Consider the following 22,792-nt stretch of genomic DNA (forward strand, 5'->3'; position numbering starts at 1 on the left):
TATCAGCTGCTCCAGGTGGTCATCAGATTAAAGAAATTGAAATTATGCTGATTCTGTCTCTGTTTTGGTCTTGAAAAGCAAAAGACAGACGGTGCTTGATAAGTGCTTGTGTGCTAAGACTGTACCAAAGGTTTTGGTCTGCCTCAAGAATGCTGCAAAGAGGACAATCCCCTGCTTGGGAGATCACAAGAGCCTTTAAATTACTCCCTCCACTGTAAAGCACACGTATGGGGACAGGAAAGGATGGATGCCAAGCCATGCTGTAGAAAAAAAGCCTAACCAACAATTGTCAAACACATTTATTTTCCAGTCGTCATGAATTAAGATATCACATGGGAATTTGAACAGGCGCAGTGTCACCAGGTCTGGCAATGGCAGCCCCCTGCCTAGATAGCTGACCCTTACTCACCTTGCTGTGGCTTCCTGGGCCGGCCCTGCAGCAGGAGGATCTCAGGCTGGCGAGCAGCAGCCGGCTGGCTCTCTGCCAGGGCGGGAGCAGCCGGCCTCCAGCACCGGGCACCTGCTCGGGAAGGAAAGCTCTGCCCACCGGCTGCCTGGGTGGCCATGGACTCGGGGCAGGCACTTGTTGCCAGCAACACTCATCACAGAGATAGCACTTATCTCCTGGGTGCCAGCAGAGAACACCAGCTTCTCACAGGAATGGCATAACAGCCCTGAACCACTTGCAACACCAGCAGCAAGCAAGCTCATGATACCCTTCTTCCAAGCATTACAAACATTGCATATGAACCTGGCCCTGACTTTGACAGCTCCTACTGAAAATCCCCAGACAAATGCCTCTCTCTGAGCTGCTGCTGCTATTAGGGGCTGCAATGTCAAGGTATGCTCCAACAACAAGGGCAGGAGGTGTTTGGCTCTGTGCGCACGACTTGATGCATGCCATGAAGTTTTCAAACATATATCATAAAGCAACAGCATTTACATGAATTATTATCTGCATTGTGATGCAGTGGAGAATGGGGCTGGTGGGGGTGAAGCAGAGAGGGAATGAGCAGATGCTGCAGTGGAAGAGGATGGCACATGGAAACAGACATAACAAGACTTTAAAAAATTGACTTAAAAGGACAGAAATGTCACAGGAGAGGGTCATCGTGATTCAGCAAAGGCAGTCTGCTGCCTTAGAGGGCTAATGGTTGGAGACTGGGCCACAGGCAAGGCCTCATGGGTGCCAAAGAGCCACCCTGAATGTGCTCAGGACATGGGGCATTGCAACTTTTCTCAGCCATGGCAAAACAGATCCTCCAGAAGGTGAGGCTGGGTGCACATCCCAACAGCTGTTCCAGTGTGGGACAAAGCTGCAGTTTGAGGACATTTACCTCCATCCCCAGGAGCAATTCTTGCAAGAAGTCTTTTGATGACACAGTCTATCCAAATGTGCATTGAGCTCCAGCTGCTGCTTCTGGAATTTGCCCTTTTTTTGCATGATGATTTTTCATAAAATACTACCCACTTCAGAGATACTGCCATGGAAATTAAAAAATAAAATAAAATAAAATAATAAAATAATAACAATAAAATGCAGTAGCACACTTTTTCACCATGGTCTGCTTGCCAAATCCATGTTAGAATAGCTCCATCTCGTGGAAATCAGTAGCAGCAGTGGGAGCAAACAATGATCTGGAAGAAGGATGTAGGAAATGTAGGCACCTTGCTCCTTGGTAGCATGTGCCAGCAGTGGCTTTGGTTCCCATCCATAGGGGTTTTCCTAGCCCCATTTTTCCCAGAATTTAGGCCCAATCTGTAGGTTTGAAAAAAAAGCAAAAAATACCTATTTGCAAATCCAGCATAACTGGCATATTTTATTGGATTTTTGACATATAACTGTATAATATTTACACAGTTACTGTAGGATCATGTTCAGAACTCAGTGGCTGTGTGGTGGCTTCAACCTCTGCCACCCAGAGCTCCACCTACGACTGTCTCCCAGAGGGGGTCCCTTCTTCCCTCAATTAATTTTCAGCTGCATCTGCACCTCAGCACTTTTTCTCATCTCTGTCATGTAGTTTCCCTCTGTCTGTATTCCTGTGTGTGCACTTGTTAAATGAAGGGAACATCTGCACTGCAGAGCTCAAACACATTTCTGTCTTTAAGGACTTTCCAGTTTAGATAAGAAATTTGTGAGGTCACATTTTAAAATAATAATTACTCCCTCTTTCCTAATGTACTGTTGGATTTATTCTCTTGCTTATCCAGACTCTAAGCTTTACACTCAGATAAAAAAGTCACTTTAAGCTTTCCTTTAAAAGTCTGTTTAATCTATATCCTGAAGGACAAGAAGTGTATTTCAGATTGAAGTACGTGTCGTTTTGGTTTTGCACTGTTACCACCACTTAGAATCATCTAAGTGATGACAAAATCTTTCAGGCCTAAGAGGTCTAACAAACATCCCATAAACTACATCAACAAGTCGCCAGCACAGATCACTGAACACAGATGCAACAACCTCCTCAGGTGAAACTGCACTCACCTGCAACGTGCACAAACACTTAAATCATGCTACAAGATGGACTACCCTGAAGAGAACTCTTCATTGTCTTCTCATGCTCAGGCTACCCCACGGTGCCTTAGCAAACAGTGCCCACTCAGCACATGGGCATGAGAGATGGAGCTTCAGACAGGCACAGCAGCAGGGATCCCATGCAGCTGCCAGGCTGAGGTCCAGGCTGACAGCAGTTTAGAAACAGGACCGTGAAAAGAAAGGCCATAGAAAAGGCTGTTAACTGAAAATCTAGACAAAGTCATGGTTATGTCTCAAGTAACTGGCTAGACTTTCCCCTGGCAGCGGGCAGCCAACTAAATCTGTTACAAACTGCAGCTCCCCGAGGTCCTGCTCACTCCACAGTGCTGGGTATGACTCCTGCAAGATTGGGTCTATAGCAATTGCTGCTTAGGTATCTGAAAGAGAGAAGAAGAAAAAGGTAAAACTAAATACAAGGATAATATGAAGGCAAATTTTGCAAATCTCATCAAGATCATAGGAGCTTTCCCTTCTGCTATTGTTCACCCCACTGTCCTCTTCTAGAGTTATTTCCACTTGTGTGTAAAACAGTCAATTTGTACAGTCCTATTGCCCACACCCAGCTTGTGTCATTTATTCAAACCAGGCAAAGCCCACCTAGGGCAGGCTTACCACCCACAAACAGCAGCACACTGAGAGACACTGCCATTTCTATCACACCAACACAACACCTGAAATTTCCTCTTTGTTCATTAAAATGTGTGCCAGGACCCAAGACCCAGTGTTCCTTTAGGACCCACTCTTCTGTGACCTAAGGAAAATATATGTCCCATGGTGCAGTGCAGACGAACAGAGACACATGTCTGCCCCAAGCAGTGCAGCTCAGATCAGCACAGCATCGTGACAAACTACAAACCACACACCTTCTGAGAACACTTCTTTAAACACAGTTTTGTCCCCACAAAATGAGGGTGACGGCTCTGACCAGGTGGAGAAGCACTGTAGGAGAGGGGATGGGGGCTGCAGTGCCAGCAGCCTGCAGATACTGCAGGTGATGTTAGGTGAAGGAAAGGGTCAATGGTTCTCAGCTGTCAACAGCAAAAAAAGCAACAAGTTAAATTAGAGCAAGGAAAATACAGCTACACCAAGAGGATATAGCCTGTAATTGACAGCAAGTGTGATAGGCAAGGGGCCCCGGTGGCAGAGGAAGCGCTGACTATCAGCCGGCACCATCCCAGGGTGACTTCCCCATCACTGCCTGCGGGAGGATGGAGCCCAGCCACTGCTCCCTTCCTTTTTGCTAGGGAGATTAGCCATCCCAGGCCTTCCCTGCTATGGGAGTGGCTGTTCAGCTGCCCCCAGCTGCCCCAGAAGAGCACAGAGAGCTGGGTGCAGTCTCTTGAGAATTCCACTCCTTTCTTTAAAGTTACTGCAGGAAACCAAGAGAAGGCTTTGGCTTGCTTCTGGCATTCCTTTGGAGGAAATTGGTATTTCAGAGGGATGGCAATATGCAAAGAACTAACACCCAGACAAGCTGCAATGTGAAGCTCTGATGTGCTTTCTCTGATGGAAATAAAACCTTGCCAAAGACTGAGTTGCCAAGTGAAACCCCGTCAAAAGACTAATGACCAACCTGCAGACTTCTTATTCCTAACCATGCTGTACGACTTCCATCCAGAGATTTTTCAGGGAGCTCAGGAGCAAACCAGGATCTGACAAACTCCACAATTCTAAACATCGGGCAAATTCTTCTTGCACATAGTTTTGGAAGCAGGGACTAGGTATTTGGTGTATATGTATAAAAAGAAAACCATATGAAAATTGACATTAGAGCAGACAGGATTTCAGAAATGAGTATCTGATGGGAGAAATCACCCAGGTCATTGGCTGCTTCTGAGGCCAGTAGGCAGAGGGGTCACGGCTGACTAGCTCTGCACACATGGAACCACTCTTCCCATACCTCCATCTCTAGTCTGGCTGAGTTTAAGAATTTACCCTTTCAAAACCATCTAATAGAAACAGCTTTTTAGCAGCACCCCACTGCAGCCTCAATGCTCAGCAGCTGCAAGAAGAACAAAATCCTGAATTTTAGCAGAGGTTGGTTTGTTCTCCCATCAGCAAATCACATCAGTCAAGGAGTCACACTTGGCAAGAAAGGCACAACCACTGTGAGCCCCATCTGTGACGCATGGAAAGGACAAAGGAAGAAATGTTATGTGGCAAAATATATTTATTTTGACATATTCTCGAATACAGAATGCATTTCACATCCTTAGATCACGCTAGCAGTTACCTGGCAGTTGGATGGATAGATGGATAGTACCATGGCAGTTGGACAAAGACCATCAGTGTGAAAAATAAGAATTTGTTAATATGAATGGGGGAGAAAGAGGAGGGAAACTTGAGAAATTAATTGGAACAATCAAAACACTTCTGAAACACCATTTCACGTTCCCAAAAGATCTGGCTGAGCATGACCTATGGGTTTTTTGTGTTCCTGTAGCTGTTTCAGGTTTGCTGCAGTACTGTCACACACCCTGAGCAGAAGCACAATGCTCCTGCATTTCCCAGGTGGAGGAGCAGAGGTGGATCTCACCTGCCCACACAGCCTCACCAGTGGCCGCTCTGACCTGAAGGGTCATGGAAACCCTCTCACAGACAGGATGTAGCTGGAACATTTCAAATACACTTTGGATGCAGGTATGGCTCCTCACCAGCATTTCTTCCTTGAAAGCAGCAGAGCTTCTCTCTTATCTTCCAGGGGCTCTATATACAACAATGCATGTTGCTTAGCAACAGGGCTTCCATTTAAGATGCTCTTTTGTCATTTCAAAGCCTCCATGCCAGAAATTCTTTAAACAGTCTGAACTCACACTAGCTTCCTCAGTTTGCCTCTTTTCCTTTATATCTGCCTGGTTTCCTTCCATTACAAGGTTAATATCTGTGTCCAGCCAAACCATGACCAACAGAAACGCACCTTCCAGTGACCAGTCCACCTTCTCTGCGTAAGGGCTAAGAACCTCCTTTTCACCAAAGCCACCCCAAGCAACACCCAGCAGAGACCAGTAAGGAAAAGGGAAGCTTACAAGCGTTTTAATTCGGAATTTTTTTCTTGCTACTCAAGTCAGAACTGTTGCAATTACGAGGCTTCTCTGTTGCTTGTTTAAAATCTAGGATTTAAGACTAGTGAAGCCCAGTTTGTCAGATTCTGTATTGTTTTAAGAGAAGAATAATGGCTTGTTACTAGTCATTGAAATCTACATTTTATCTTGATTTTATAGTGCCTTTACAGTACTATAAAATACTCACTGCCATGGGAACCAAGAACACGGAATATTTTGCTTGCTTAGTACGGAACAGGCTGAATTTTTGAGACAGAGAAAAGTCTTATAACTGTTTCAAAGAGTAACAGGGAGCTCCAGCACTGAGATCCTCAAGACATCTTCTAAATTTTTGAAAAATCACAAGCTGCTCAAGGAAGGTAACACAGCAGCAGTAGCTAAACAGAAGCAGAGTCTGCAGGGAGAACATAGGAGATATCCCCCCTTTAAAGAAGAAGCATGGATGAACACAACACCAGTAATTAATCTGTTGCTAATTAAACTTGACAGCAATTTCCTTCCTACTTAGTGCCTTTGTCCTTTTAGTAGGCATTTGATAGGACTTCACACAGTTCCATGTGCCCCAGCCATGGCAAATTCAGCTTTCTGGCCACCAGCAGCGCTCAGGATGAAGGCACAGGGCCAGGAAGCCCTGTGTCCCCTGCCCTCTGGCAAGCTGCAGTCATCACCTGAAAGTTTGTTTTTTGTTTGCTAAAAAAATAGCACTGCTGCCTCCTCTGAAGTCAGGGGTTCCAGGGCATGGAGCATCAGTAGCGTCCTGGCTAAGCACCTGCACCATCAATCCTTTCGGAAGTTGCCACAAATAAAATCCACTAGAGAACAATCCAGCAGTGAAGAGGCCATGAGAGGAGTGCTCACTTTTTTTTGGTCTGGAATATTTCTACACACCATGCACACATCATGTCCATGGTCACACTGTCCCTTTCTTCCAATGGGCATCCAGGTCACTATCTGTGCAAGTGGTTTTCTTAAGTAATGAAAATTTTGGATTGAAGCTGTGGTGTGTCTTCAGCAGTAACTTCAGCCATCAGCTCCAGAGAAAGAAGCCGGTGGTTTGGTCACTTGCCAAGGAGTGGTGGCAACCAGAGGAAGAAGACTCCCTGGGGCAGGGGCATGCTGCAGCTTGGTCCCTGGCTACCCAAAAGATCCACTGGGCAAGCTGATGCCCAGCTGGGAGGGCAGCAGAGGTGCAGTCCTGCAGCTCTCGTCCCACTTGTGTCCCTACCACCCCCAAGGGCAGGCAAAGGGACATTGCTCACGTGCCCAGAATGTGGGCTGGAGAGCACATCTGGCTGCCCTTGTTTAGGATTTCAGAAAGATCGATTGCTGCAGCATGAAACATAGAAGTTAAACATAGTCTGGTAAGGTCTGACATGTTTTAGAGCAGCTGTTTCTTCCAGACAGTGATTTATCCTCTTGCTTCATCCTTTTGTTTTAGGCTTTTCCTTGGAGTGCAGCCTGCAGCCTGAGCCTGCAGCACCTGCTGCACTGGCAGCAAAGCCCATGGAGGTTTTCCTGCTGGGAAATGCAGGTTTGAGTTAGAGCAGGTGGTCCTGGTCCTCCCCAGCTACCATGTTTCACCTTTTTGGGGTACCATGCAGCCACAGCAGGGGAATAGTCAGAGCCTAAATCCCACAGCTCCAAGGCAAATCCTGAGTTCTTAACATCCAGCATTCAAACATTTGGATTCCTATCTCATTTGTAATACCAAAGAAAACAACAAATGAGGAAAATCTTGAAATCCATACTTGAAGGAAATAGCTGAAAACTATTTTAATCCTTTGATCCTGTATAGGATTTACAGGTAATTTGGAAGCCTTGCTTGGGTATTGGGTTGCCAATCCCTTTCTCTTCAGAGCTATGAAAGGCACAGAGATCAACAAGATTTACCTTTTGAAAAAGAGAGAATTAACATCTTACAGGGATTCTAAAGGTAAAGTCTTATTAATATATATACATAACTCCGTGCATTTTGGTGTTTTGTTTTTTCTTTACTTTTATCATCTTAGATTGATTCTCATTTATTCCTACAGTCATTACACATCTTTTTCAGGTTCATTCAACCTGCAGCATCCCTCAGCACCTGGGTTTTTTGGAGGCGTGGCACTCAGTGGTCTGGCTGGGACCCCTTCCTGACACAGGGGCCAGGCGATGACTGGGTGTGTGGGTCTGTGGCCTGGGCTGAGCTGAGGGACGTGCCAGCACTCCACTGCCACAGTCCCTGCCAGGAGTGACACTCTACCCCTGACAGGTTTTAGGTGAGGGAAATCCACCACCTGTGGGCAGACACTGTGCGGGGCTCACTGCATGAGTCCTCTCTGCAGGGCTGTCTGCCTGCAGGGCACTCTGACACGGCACTGCAGGGGCAGACTGGAGGCAGCAGTGTGCTCAGCCCTCTGCAGCACGCAGCACCTCACAGGCATTCAGTGGCAACTACTGAGGTCAGCTATTACTGCTGGTGTTTGCATGCTCCTTAATTTTCCCCATCATCAATAGTGGAAACAGTTTGAACCAAACACAGAGAAAATTTAATTAGGAGCAGCAATTTACTCTTGAGGGCGCTGCCCCAGCAACCCCTGTGATCTGACAGCCATCCTGAATGTAGTGATGGAGAAAAAATCTACCCAGCACTTGGGAACAGCAAACACCAGCATGCAGAAGAGGAGCAGAACTGAGCATGGGAAGTGAATCAGCCTGCAGCAGCCCTGGCTGTGGCTGTCACAGAGGATCTGCAACCTGCCTGAGCCCATGGTGGGTATCCGTAGCAAAGCCCCTTGCCAACATCAAAACCCACTACCACTAGTTATTACCATAAATTCTTACCCTTCCCCATTTTGCTTTAAAAGCACAAAGATCTAAATTAATCTGATAGGCACACATAATGAATAATTTAAATACCCCTAATCATTAGTCAGTTTTACTAAACTCAGAAATTACTTTAGCACATGGTCAAGAAGAGGGACTTCAGTTACCCAATACTAATTTCATAATTAATTCTTCATTATCTAAAGTTTGCAGTTTTGGCAGCCTCAGTATAAGATGTAAAGCTACTATAAAGTGTCTAAAGGAGGGCAACAAAAATGGTGAAAGGCCTTGAAGGGAAGCCATATGAGGAGTGGCTGAGGTCACTTGGTCTGTTCAGCCTGGAGGAGACTGAGGAGACACCTCACTGCAGTCACAACTTCCTCTTGAGGGGAAGAGGAGGGGCAGGCACTGATCTCTTATCATTGGTGAGCAGTGACAGGACCTGAGGGAATGTCACCAAGCTGTGTCAGGAGAGGTTTAGGTTGGATATTAGGAAAAGGTTCTTCACCTAGAGAATGGCTGGGCACTGGAACAGAGTCCCAGGGAAGTGGCCACAGCGCCAGCCTGACAGAGCTCAAGTGTTTGAACAACACTGTCAGGCATATGGTGTAATCCTTGGGATTGGCCAAGAGTTGGGCTTTAAGATCCTTGTGCATCACTTTTCATTCAGGTTATTCTCTGATTCTAGGAAATTGAGTTAGGCCCTAGAACTCATTATTTGAATAATATGTCTTCCCATTTTCTCAACAGTCCCACTCCTTCCCCCCACCCCACTTCCAAAAAAAAAAAAAAAAAAAAAAAAAAAAAACCAAAAAAAAAAAAAAAAAAAAAAAAAAAACAAAAAAAATGGGAAGGGNNNTTTTCCCAAAACCCCCCCCCCCCCCCCCCCCCCCCCCCAAAAAAAAAAAAAAAAAAAAAAAAAAAAAAAACCCAAAACAAAGAAACAACAGCAACAAAAACCAACAAAAAACCCCCCACCCAAAACTTACTAAAACCAAAAGCATCTCTGGAGTTATTCCTGCTTTCTTATATGACACATAAGCTCCATCATGCATAATAACAGACTTCACTGCACTGCAGAATGAGACAGAATTAGCTTTGGCTGATGCCCTTCTTGATTCAGAGGACTTTTCTTCTAAAATACCTCATTCATTTCAAATTTGAGTGTTTTGGTGTGGATGGTCTGAGGAAGTATCTATGCCACCAGGGATCACAGTCTGCAGAAAAATAGGTCATGGGGTGCAAGGGTGAGTCCAAGCTGCTTCACCCCAGGAAAGCACAGCAGGGATCACTGGGTGTAGAGGTTTGACCCTGGTTGGATTCCAGGCATCCATCACTCCCTCTATCACTCCCCTCCACCAGCTGGACAGGGGACAGAAAATATAACAAAGGTTCATGAGCTGACATAACAAGAGAGATCACTCAACGAATACCATTACTGCCTAAACAGATTGCACATGGGGATATTAAGTAAATTTATTATCAACTAAATCAGAGCACGATAATGAGAAGTAAAATAAATCTTAAAACCATCTCCCCCCACTCACTCCTTCTCAGACTCTATTTCCTCACCCTCAGTGGCACAGGGAGTGGGGGTTATGGTCAGTTCATCACAGATAGTTCTTGCAGCTGCTCAGGGAGGGGAGTCCTTCCCCTGCTCCAGCATGGGATTCCTCCCACAGGAGACAGCTCTTCATTAACTTCTCCAATGTAAGCCCAACCCACAGACACCTCTTCATGAACTGCTGCAATGTGGGTCACTCTTCCATGGGGGACAGTCCTTCAGGCACAGCCTGCTCCAGTGTGGATCTCCCACAGGGTCACAAGTCCTACCAGGAAATCTGCTCCAGCATGGGCTCCTCTCTCCATGAGTCTGGAGGTCCCTGTCAGGACCCTGCTCCAGCCCATGCCTCCCACGGGTTCACAGCCTTGTCTCAGGCATCCACCTGCTCTGGCCTGGGTCTCTTCCAGGAGCTGCAGTTGGATATCTGCATTCCCTGGGACCTCCATGGGCTGCAGGGCCACAGCTGCCTCACCATGGTCTCACCACAGGCTGCAGGGGAACCTCAGCTCTGGTGCCTGGAGCACCTCCTGTCCCTCCTTCATCAGCCTGGGTGTCAGCAGGGCTGCTCCTCTCACATATTGTCACTCTGCTCTTCCCTGGCTGCAATTACATTTGCAGAGTAACTTTTTTCCTTCTTAAATCTGTTATCACAGAGCCATTTCTAATTGGCTCAGCCTTGGTCGGGGCTCCTCCATCTGGAGCCTCCTGGCATTGGATCTGCTGGGCATGAAGGAAGCTTCCAGCAGCTTCTCACAGAAGCCATCCCTGTACCAGCCCCACTACCAAAACCTGTCTGTGCAAATCCAATACACAGGGACACACCAAGCCTTAGCTTTTGAGCCTTAACATGGAAAATGGCAAGGAGCAAACATAGCAATCAAATTCTTTCAGAACTCTTTGTGACCAGCTGCAGGGCAAGCAGGATTTTCAGCAAACATAGAACTGGCTGGGGAAAAGGTAGAGCTATTAGTGGAATATGGAGTCAGCTTTCAGCTTGACCTCATACTAAGATAAGCTATTTATTTTGTATACTACAAATTAAAGAGGAGGGAATAAAACCCAGCCAATCAGGCTGGCACAGAAGCATCCTAGCAGCAAACAAATAGAGCAGCAGTGCACTGGCTCTGTGGCCTCTTGGTGCCTGCCAGCCCCAGCAGTCCACCCAACAGGTTTAGGCAAGTATGCAAAATGGAGCGAGCTCTGCACTCCTGGCAGCTTCCCTCCCACCTTGTGGACTCCTGCCCTCTCCTCAGCTGCCTGCCGGAAGGTGCTCAGAGTGCCTCAGGTGAACCCTGGAATCAGCTCCAGCTGCCAGCGCAGCTGTGGCCTTTATACACTGTTTCAGAGCCAAAGGCATTCATTTTGTGCATATCCTTGGCACCAGAGAAGTTGAGGCGTCTTCACCTTCCTGGGTGCTGACCTTGATGCACTCCTCATGGCATCTTGATTACTTGAAGCTTCCCCGACTGAGTGCAGGATCTGGATCGGCTCTGTGGGGCTGAGACATGTTTTGTGAGCCCAGTAAGTTTTCCTCATGCCTTTTTCTCCTCGGTGGTGGAGAAAGAGTGCCACTTAAGGCAACAAAGCTGTCAAGCTAATAACTGAGTAATTTAAGACAGGAAAGAAAAAGCAAGTTGAGCTGTTTGGCCGAAGTCGGTGCTCAGCACTGCCCTGGGCAGTCAGGACCTGACACATCTGGCTGGCTGGCACCAGATCCCCTCCTGCCTGCAGCTGCTGCACATGCACTCATCTTAGAGATGGTTAGAAATATTGTCCCCCTTCAAAAAAGTGATCATTCTCTGTAACAAGAGGAACAGTGTTAATTTTCAGATTGAAGTATTGCTTTCTAGCTTTACCATTTGTACTGCAGTAGTCATGCATCAGCAACACAATGCTTTTTGCAAAAGTGTAGCCAGAGATCTTAGAGTTGTAGAATGGTTTAGGCTGGAAAAGATCTGTAAGATCACTGCGTCCACTGTAAAGCCAATAAAGCCAGGGTCACCACTGCCATCAGCCCCCAAAGATGAGCTCTGACTTTCAGCTGGTTTACAAGATTTTGTGCCTTTCCTAAGTGATGAATCAAATTTTGTTCAACTCAAATTTCCCATTACATGAAATTCTCCTTTGGAAGTGTGTTACAATCTCATCTGCACTATCCTGTGACAGAGACATTCCAGTCCACATGAACATGAAGACCAATTTTCCTCAGTTTCCACTTTTTAAAAATCTGTTCTGCCTCAGAAAAGCATCAGTGCACAGAAGCTTGACTATATTTAAAGCAGGCAAGTTCCTGTTTCACTCTGAAACTACTGTTTTGCTCACGCTGAGTTCAGCATGAGCAGCCTGCTGTCCAGCCAGCTCGGCTGGTCTGTCTGACCCCTCTGCTCAGCCCCACTTTCATTCAGAGAAGACAGCACGAGATCATCCAGTGCAGCAAGCTGCCTCTCTCCACAATGTGCAGCTGTGTGATTTACACCTGCTGATTTTCACAGTGCCCACCTGTGCCAGCTGCAGAGCACCCAGCACTGCAGAGACACCGGCATGGAGGGGAGTGACAGCTGCCATCCCGCTCGGTGATGGAGCTGCGTTCATCTGGGGTGAACCCTTACCTGCTGATGTCGGAGAGTTTCCACTTCCCACAGGATTCATCTTAGGGGAATCACAAGGTCTTTATCAGAGACAGGTGTCTCGGTATGTGCTTAGGGACATCAGCCACAGTCCCTCCTCCTCCTCACACCTGTGCATCAGTGCACCCTCACACACTCTCCCACCACTGAGGGGGACTTTGGGAGCCCCTCAAAACAGCACTGTACTTCATACCACAGAGAGCTTGAAGGATGGTAAAGTTTCCCAAGGGTGTTTAACAGGTATGAGACAGACAGAGGAGAGGTATAATGATTTTACCTCTTGTACTGTGCTCTTCATACAGGAATTTGTACACAGGGGGGATATGATAATGTCTCTATTTGCTATTTGGTTGGTGTGCAATACCACATAAGAATAGTAAGAAAGTACCAAGGTTTTTCCAGGGGCAGGAGAAAAGACTGACCCAATAAGCTTTTCTTTTTCTTTAATACTTTCTTTTATCTTTGCTTTTCTTCTATCTATTTTTTCTGTTCCAAGTGGGAGACAACAGAAAAAAGGCAAGGCTTTTGATTCAGGGAAAAGCAGCCCTATGAAATGCACACCTGGGGCTAATAACAAATTCCTCATTGAATTAAATCTACAAATCTCTGTGCACTCGGAGCTGCACAACAGGATCCCCCTTGGGATAGTTTCTCCTCAGTTCACTGCAAGAGCCACTCCATGCCCTGAAGCATATGGAGAGAGCTTACTTACTCACTGTTTTATTTGAATGGCAAAACATAGTCACTCTTCTCATTTACAGCAACAGTTAAACTATTTTTATCTGTCCAAACTACACATGGCAGCAGTTAGCTCCACTGGTTCTCCTTTGCTTACCAATATTGAAAGCATCACCTTTTCTAGTCCATATTTTGTCATTTTTGTAGATACTGCTTCTGGGCTGGGCCCACGTCCATGTGCTATCACAAGTGTTATCACAGCAGGTGCTGGGCTGGCTTTCTGCCCCTAGGTCAGGCCAAGCACCCACAGGTGGGGGGCTCAGCTGTGGGCAGCATTGGCTCATCCCTCCTTGGTGATGCTGTCCCTGTGTGCTGTCTGCCTGGCACTGAACTCCAGCTGGGACCCGGCATGCCAGAGGGAGCTGGACAATTGAGGAGCTGTGCTCCCCACCTGGATGGGAAATTTTGTGGTGACAGCCCCTTTCCACTTCCTCCCACTGCTGCTGACATCTCTCTGCCCCTGCCTGCCAGGGTGGCCCCTGCAGCAGTGGAGGCCCATGTTGCTTCCCCAACGCTCCCTGGCGCCCTTCACTCACAGGATTTGTGCTTAAAGGAAAGGAAGACAATGTTCACCAAACGCAGACTGTGGTTTGCAACAAACACTACTGCTCTTCCCCTTCTCCTGAGGTTACTGAGTGCAGACACAGCCCACCTGCCTCTTCTAAGCCAGAGACAGGCAGAGACGTGGTTCAGTCTCAAATACTCATGGCTGTGCCAGCAAAAAGACCTGAGCCCCATGCACTGCTCCCCAGGGCCCACACGTGCACCTCAACTAACCCCGACGTGCTCCCACCCACAGGGCACACACTGCACTGTCCTCTGCACCTCATGGCTCCAGCACATTCTTCTCTGGACACACAGCTGCTGCCCTGCTTTCTTCCACTAGCACACTAGCTTTGTGTCAAATTAAAGTTCTCATGTTGGCCAGCTGTGCCACACACGTGTTTACTTCCCCACAAGATCAACATCTGCATTGTTATGGGGCAGGGAATTGCCTGAGCTGCAGCTCCCACACAGCCCTGGGTACCTCGCCCCTCCTAGGCTGGCCCTGGGACTACCAGGACAGGACATTCCTCTGTCCTTCAGGAGGGGAGGTGGGTGTGGAGGAGGCTGGGGCTGCACTGGCTGTGCCTGTGCTCCCCATTGCAGCTGGCAGCTGGGACGAGTGCAATGCCATGAGCATTCCCACGCCTTAACAGCACGGCAGGCTATTTCAGGGTGGCAGTAACCTGGGTCTGGTTGACTTTCATGTAATCAGCAGGCAAAGGCAGGTCAAGCATGCTCAATGAATTTCCCTGGTATCCACAGAGTTGACTTCTCTATTTAATAGATGGATTTTTTTTCACATAAAACTGAACAGCCTTTGTAGACATTTTAAAGACTTAGATATCAGGCACGATCTTTGTCTAGTCTGAGCTAAACATTCCTGCTGTCTCCTCAGCAGTGTGTAACTAAATTAATATCCAGTTAATTTGGCCACATTCCTTCTAGAAACATTTTCCAGACCTGCTATTTTTTACTTCCTCTCTGTAAGGTTTACTTAAGACTTCTCTTAGAGTAAGTTTTGTTACAAGACTCATGACAGTCACAATTTAAAACTACCTTGTGGGGATCCTTTTTTAAGGATTAATAATTAATCCAGAAGAGTAAACAATCCTCATATGTGCTAACTTTGATAAGAAAGTACTGCAGATGAGACACTTCAAATTAATACAAGAGAGATTCAAGGCATTCGTTTTAAAAACACACTCCCCAAAACCCCAGGGCTATGCATTGCAAGCCTGTGCTGAGGCTTCCTAGGGTTTTGGCTGCTGCATTTTAAATAATTCAAAATACTCTTTGGGTTATTTTGTGGGTTGTGTTAGTTTGGGTGGGGGGATGGATTTTCCAAGTGCCATATTTTCTTATTTATATTCACAGTACATAACTCTTTCAAATTCACTGTGTATTGTCCACAGATTACAGAAAATAAAAGCTACACCTGGGAAGGTCTAAGAATGAGAGAGGTTCCTATGACTATTTGTCACAACAGAAGTCCTCAATTTCAGCTTGAATGTGGTCCCTTCCCTCCAGAACTCAACTGCTCTGACCTGAATTCTCTTCTCTACTTGGATGTAACAAAGTATGGAAGGAGCATCCTCACTTCTGCTCATCACAATCATGAACCCCCTGTCCCTGGCAGAGACAGGGATTTCTGGAGCACACCACAGCACACCACAGCAGCATCTTCCTGCCTTCACAGGGAAAACACTACCAGCACCTTCAGACCGCTGATGAATTTTTTTGCTAAGCAGAGATCGATCCACTTGGGCAATATCTCAGCTTCTCCTCTAAGGGCAATAATTTACAGTTCAATGGATGAAATATGCATTTTCCAGAAATTACCACCTCTAAGACAGTAGTGACAGCAAAGTCACCAGAGCAGATTTTTATTAATTTTCCTTATTGTTCCCTAATAACTGAAGAAAGACATGTTTGGCCCTTGGAAGTGGCTGGCTGTTTTTATAGAAAAAGAGACTTTCCTATTAAGTTAAACATTAAATAGCTCATGTCTCCTGACTCCCACAAATGCCTCCTCACACCCATCATTTCAGGACAGGTTTTTCTTCTCAGCAGAACCCTATAATTAAATGTGAACTTAAAAGTACCAGGCAAGCATCAGTGAAAAAGACCCTGGTGAGGGCCACAGATGGAGTTTAAAACGGAGTTTAACAGATATGAGGTGCAGTTTTGTGCAATCACATTACCAGGAGAAATTGTGAGACAGGCCACTGATGCAGTTTTCTATTGTTTTCTCAAGGTGTCACATCAGCTGGGTGTATGACGGTGCCTTTCCCAGCAACAGGCAGCTGAAGACAGTCATTCTGACCAGAAACCTGCTCATGTTTCTGTCTGACACAGCATTGGCCCGCGTTCCCTGGAGCATCTTAACACAGACAGGAATAACAAGTATGTTTTTTATTCCAGTGACCATCTTGGCAGCTCAGGTATCTTCATCTTGGGCAGCAACCACATCTCTTCACTGCAGCTTCCTCCCAACTTTCCCATGCGAAACCTCAAATACTCGATTGTCAAACTAACAACGTACAAGCAATCACAGCAGAAGATGTCCAAGCTCCACAGAAAACCAGCAATATAACTCTCATCCTTAAAGGCAATAACATGACATACATTGAACCTGGATCTTTTCAGTCACGTTTCTATAGTTTGGATTTAGTGGGCTGTGCTGACATCCCTGGGGTCCTGGTGGGGATACAGAACTCCACAGCCCAGACCTTTTGGCTGGAACATTTTATGGTGTGGAAAAGGAGCCCTACATAAGTTCAGATGTTTTACAAGGCCTCTGGAGTATCTCTGTCAAGGATCTCTATCTGCAGTTATGGCACCTCAGAAATCTAAATGCTGACACATTTCAGAGCTTAACCAGGCTCCAAAAGCTGGACCTAACCCAAACCCACATCCATGCACTGCCCCCTGGCATCAGTGGCATGAGCTTGCTAGAGGAGATGGTTCTCAATGCAAACTGCTTTGAGCAACACCAGCTCTGCTGCCTTCCCCTCCCTCACCCGCCTCCACATCAAGGGTAACTCACAGGTTCTGCAGCCAGGCTCTGGCTATTTGGAGAAACTGGCAAAGCTTCAACATCTAGGTTTAAGTCAGAGTCACTTTGAAAGTTCTGATACTCCAGCAAAGAGCTGAGAGCTCTGAGCTTTGTTACCTGACTCTGAGCCACAACACACACCTCCATCTCCAGGACATGCTCATTTAGGACAGTGCTAACCTAGAGCTGCTGGACCTACCCTTCACTCCTCTCTATATCAACACCTTACAGAGCCCTTTCTAAAATCTCCATCTCTAGCAAGTGCTGATGATGATCTTTCCTCATCCCACATTAATACTAGCATTCAGCATGTCTTTCAAGGCTTGAAAAACCTCATGTTCTTGGACCTTAGTCAAAATAACTTTGATTTGGGCATCATGTCAAAGGACAAACTGTTCCAACAACTATCCAATTTAGAGGTGCTAATATTACCATCCTGTGGACTAACATCAATAGGTAACCAAGTATTTCACAACCTCAGGAAGCTACAGCATGTTGATCTGAATTACAACAAATGTACTGCATTCAGCACAGATGCATTTTCAAACCTCAGGAGTATCAATATCAATTGTGTCCATAACAGGATGCACATTGTACCAGGTGTCCAGCTAGTGCTCCTAGATGGCCACTTTGTAATCAATTTACGCTACGACCTTCTGGACTGCTCCTGCTCTAAGACTGATTTAATCACCTAGTACAGGCAACATCTGGATAAAACTGAAGACCCTGAAGGAACAAGGCACTCTGAACACAAATTTCTAGCTGGGTTCAGCTGGCCACCATCTTACTCTCCTGTGGGAAGGACACATCAGGAGTCATTGCAGTTGTCCTGGCTGTTTAATCCTGTAGTGTCCACACATTTGGAGTGTTCACCATTTCAAGCAAAATTACCAGCAACTGTAATCTAGGATGGAGACACAGAAAATATCTACAGCAACTGTATTAAGTGGAACGACACCTCACTGGTTTTATTTGTGACGTGTATTTTCTTGACTTTTGTAATATCCTCTCTACCTGTATTAAAACTTTTAGAAAAATAATGAAAAAGTTAGAATAAATAAATTATTACCTGAATCTTGAAAATTAATAACTTATCTTATGGAGAAGTCCCAGTTCAACTCAGTGGTAGCCCTGTTGTACCAATACTGTGGCTAATGCACTTGGAAAATCTAACAGTTAAAATACAAACTTCCTTCTCTTTAAAAGAAGAAAACTTAAACACCACCACACCCAAAAGGGAAAAAAACCCCCCAAACAACCAAACATCCCAACCCAAACTCCACCAAACAAAAAAACCCAAGCAAAATCCCCAACCAAATTCCATCCCCTATCAAATACCCTTGAAAATCCATGTTTTATAAGAGCTGGCAATAGTGTACCCCACTCTGCCAAAAAAAAACCCAAAACCAAAAAAAAACTCCAACAAAACAACTACTACCTGTGAAGAGCAGACAGATTTATAGTTACATAAGACATGCCTGCAGAACTGACAGAAACAGCATGTATCGCCTCTGTGATTTTTTTTAAAAAATATTTCTTTAAAATACTTTTGATCCTTAGAGAATTCCCAGCCACTGAAATCCTGTCTATCCATCTTTCAGCCTGAGGCAGGCTCTGCAGCCTCTGCTCTTTTCTAAACTCCACAGTAAGTAAAGACAGAATGATCTTTCACCACAAAACTGTAGATTTGTGGGTCTAATCTGTGAGTCCAATTACTCTGCTTGTTTGCATAGGGCAAAACCCCTCAATGCTGACGGATATGAGCCATTCCTTTGCCAGCCTGGAGTGGACTGTTCCTTTCAGCCACAGCCCAGGTGAGAAAACTAGAGGCTGCAAAGGGGGCAGTGCACTGGACCACCTCATCCCACAGATGCTCCTGGTGTCAGCAGCTACTTCATGTTGTTTCTGGTGTGCATCCCTGGAGTGAATTCAGAGACAACAATCCCTGCTTCACTTGATAATGCAACAGCTAGGCAGGAATAAAGACTTATTATTTATATAAAGCCAAATTGTTTTCTCTGCTATCCCATGTGAATAAACCCAGGGCAAGGCAGAGTATGTGCATTGGACCACAGATCTAATGAGAGCTGATGGGCCTACTCATCTGCCCTGCACCACCATAAAGTCATTGATGTTTACTTAGTACTTCTATAACAGGCTTACCACAATGGGTAGACACCACTTTGCTGGTGGTACGACCTTCCTGTCTCCTGGATCATGCACCACGGGGAGGCTTGCCCAGTACCACTCCCTGCTGTGCTAGGCTGGAGCTATGGTTGCTCCCTGGGATGTGGAAGGCCAACTTCCACATCCCAGGGATGTGGAAGTTCCCACAGTCTCTCAACATCCCACAGTCTCTCAACACTTCCCATGCAGGAATCCACATTCAGATTCAGCTGCTGTCCAAAGGCATTTGCTCAACATTTTCCTCTCTAACATGCCAACTAGCTAAAATCTCGAAGATTCCTGCTGGACTAGAAAGTTTTTGCTCATTTCTGATGATAGTGCTGACAAGAGCCCCTGACTGATCTTCTCCAGTAAGAAATACCTCTCACTTGAAAAGGTCCTTTTATTATCTGTTAGCAGATCAGACTCATACAATATGCATTTTTGCAGCTTTTAGATGCCTTTGCATCACATACATCACTGCCCTACCCCCCAGCTTCTCCTCCTCCTGCCTTCATAGCTGTGCTGCCCAAAGGCACGCAGGGAGAGGTGTTTGCTGCTCTCTCCAGCTGCCTACAAACACTCTCGGATTTAGCATACTGAAATGTTGCCTCTCTCTATTGCTGGTCCCTGTTCACGTGGCTGCTGAAGTCTCCTCCTGATGCAACGGGCAGGTGCTGTAGTCCAGCTGCCCAACATGAAGCTGCATGGGCTGCCTGCCCTTCTGCAAGGGCTCAGCTACAGGACAGAACTGTCCCTGAGCAGACTGTGCTGCCCAAGCTGAGCACACCCTGACCCGACCTTGGGAGCAAGGCAGGGACATTCCTGAACTCAGCTCAAGGTTCAAGGTGCATTTTCCTCTCACTCTGCAAATCCAGTTGGTTAAATGAGCAACCTCCAATATCTTAAAAATCCAGCATGATTGCCAGAGTGTGTTCCACAGAAGAAAGACTTGTTTCTCTCTTGAAATGGTGGGTTCAGGAAGGTGTTCAACAAATACTGACATCAAAAGTGAGCATAACACACTCCAAGGGCACAAAAAAAAAATTGTTCAAGCATCAGGTAGTAACTGTGGGAGATCCACCTGTAGTAGTGACTGCAGAGAAAACTGCATTGTGTGCTGGAAGGCATTCTGAAATGCCCTTCTGTTTGGAGACCACCACAGGATTTAACCACCACCAGTTTCTGAAATGCTATCCTGTGTCATGGTGTAGACTCAGGTGTACATTTACTGTTAAAACTCAGACATCTGAGAAGGCAAAACATGTTTCCTGTGCCATATGTATTTGCACGCAGAGTATTAAGGCTTTCTTTCAATTTATCCCTTGCCCCACACAACTTGTTTTAGATTACTGTATCTTCAGGTGTTCTAATTTCGCTCTTTTCTTTACAACGTGCTTTACTCTGCTCTATTTGCCTGAAAAAATGTGATTCGTAAGATACTGTGCAAACAATGCTGAACAGCAAACTCAACTGAAAATGCTGAAACACACAAACCCTAAATACAGGGACTGACTATTCTGAAGGAAAATTTATCTCTGGATGTAATACACTAAAATGTCCTAGATTATGTATTAAGACTGTTAAATTAAAAGATTAATGTTCTGGGATTACTTAGTGAGGATATACATGGAAAGAGGCAATAGATTTTTTCTTACAGAATTGTAAGAAAATCAAGCTCTGATGGGATGCACTCTTTCAGTCATACCTTTTATCTCTTGTTTTTTCCAAATACAGCTATGAAGCCAGCACACAGATAGAACAAGAGAATTGTCTGAGGTGAATGGTGCCCAACAAAATTTAGCTCATCATCACCCTAGCTCCTGGACTACACATCCCTAAAAGTCACAGTACAACTTAATACCACAACACAGAATTTATCACTATTTGCAAAGAGAAGGAACTTAAGCATATCTTCATTATTTCACAGACTGGTAAGCACTTAGCCTTTATTTCACCAGGACAAACCAAAACTCAGAGCCAAGTTCTTTCCTTAACTGTACTTAAGCAAGGTCCCTCAGTAAGAAGCAAGACAATTTTTGAAGGGGCATTTTATTATGAACAAGATGGTTGAGTGGGCCAATCGTTAATTTCAAAATACACATCCTGATGTCAATGGAGTATCTTTTAAGAATTCTCTCTCTCATTCACGGGTCTTCCTGGAAAAGGAACAGGTCACATCCCTTCCCAAGCAATCTATACTATACCTCCCATATCAAACAAATAAGAATTTGGAATTCTTTTCTGCCAGTAGCAGAAGACATTTTTCCCTACCAAATCCCTTGGACATCCTCTTCCCTTTCAGATATGCATTTCTTAGGGCTTGATATGTACCAGAACACAACTACACCTTTACTGTCTTCTTACTCTGCCATCTTTTCCCTTCCTTCTGATGCTCCCAAATTTTGCCTTTTGAACTATAACCTTTAGCATTGCTTCCTCTCCATGGTGGCTGGAACTTTAAGGTCCCTTCCAGCCCAAACCATTCTGTGATTCCTACACTCAGTTCATTCAAATGTATCCTTGGCAGGTACCTGGTAGATTTATCTGGTCAGTTCTAATCAACTACTATATTACAGATAGTCAATGGAAAGAAAAACTGTTGCTAACTCAAGGCAAGCAGTGGGATGTAGCCGGGGGCACCTAGAGAGGGCATCCATACACCCTCTCGTATCTTCCTGTCCTGTGATCTTTTCCTTCTGATCTGCCCTCTCAGTTTTGGGCCAAATCAAGCTGGATGTCCCTGCGAAGTCCTGCAGGCTATGCAAGACTACAATAAGGCGCCAAAGGGGTTTAGCAAACTGAGAGTTCAGTGCTGAAGAAGGGAGCTCACGTTCCCCTTCAGACCATGGAAGCATTCCCATCCCACGTAAGGTGAAAAAGTGAAGGTGACAGGCTATGCCAGATATAACCATGATAACCCATCTCTCCCAATTTCCCCCTTAACACAAACTCCACGCCCACCCCTTTCCTCTGACCCACAACACTCCGGGGCTCGCTCTGGGCATGCAGGCTTCTATGCCTCTGCTGGCAGAGACAACTACGCTGTCCACAACCATGGACAGCACAGCTGGCAGAGGCATGAGACAGTCAACCCTCAACTCTTGTAATTTGCCTTCCCTCAGCTGCTGGATCCTGTTCTTCTCTCCTCAACCCATCACCCCCATCAGCACACCGGATTTTCAAGACTATCAGCCTTCTGGTGGGCTGCAGCAAACTGGAAAAGTTGGGGGCAAATTGCAACTTCTCCTCACCTACGTTTCAAACAGAGAGAAAAGCAGTAAAAGTGACGCTGTAACACGGCTGCACTTAGTTCTGTACAGAGAAAAAAGACAGAGAAAACAATGCAGTAATAAAATGTGAACACAAATTCCCAACTGCTGGGCAGCTCTACAGAGTTAGGAGCAGCAGAAAAGTAAAGAGGTGTGTACTTAAAATATGGTGCTCCTATAGTAATAAATGATTACATGTGTTTTGCAAAAAGAATTTAAATGTCACGTTACAGGCTACTGCCCATAGAAACCAGCAGTCAGGCTATGTCATCCACCACCACACTACACTTACCTATCCAACAGCGGAGCAGAGGATCCAGACATAGCCTGAGATGAGATACTCAGCCTTGCACACCTCCTCTGGCCCCAGACCAAACTGCATTTCCTTAGGCAAAACCCTCCACCAGCACATGCCTTA

General features: G+C 45.8%; 1 protein-coding gene across 1 annotated transcript in view; it reads left to right on the plus strand.

The window, feature by feature from the left end:
• CD180 (CD180 molecule) overlaps positions 1-17,839 on the plus strand; it is a 67,256-nt gene extending 49,417 nt beyond the window's left edge. The window contains 12 exon segments of the mRNA XM_041470930.1: positions 15,294-15,355; positions 15,357-15,415; positions 15,418-15,457; positions 16,136-16,305; positions 16,308-16,394; positions 16,397-16,615; positions 16,618-16,867; positions 16,869-17,030; positions 17,032-17,203; positions 17,206-17,701; positions 17,704-17,787; positions 17,790-17,839. Coding sequence (XP_041326864.1) covers positions 15,294-15,355; positions 15,357-15,415; positions 15,418-15,457; positions 16,136-16,305; positions 16,308-16,394; positions 16,397-16,615; positions 16,618-16,867; positions 16,869-17,030; positions 17,032-17,203; positions 17,206-17,701; positions 17,704-17,787; positions 17,790-17,839 — 1,851 coding nt within the window.
• The last annotated feature ends 4,953 nt before the right edge of the window (positions 17,840-22,792 follow it).

This window comes from Pyrgilauda ruficollis, unplaced genomic scaffold (genome assembly GCF_017590135.1).
Source record: "Pyrgilauda ruficollis isolate IOZ18807 unplaced genomic scaffold, ASM1759013v1 scaffold25, whole genome shotgun sequence".
Taxonomy (NCBI): Eukaryota; Metazoa; Chordata; class Aves; order Passeriformes; family Passeridae; genus Pyrgilauda; species Pyrgilauda ruficollis.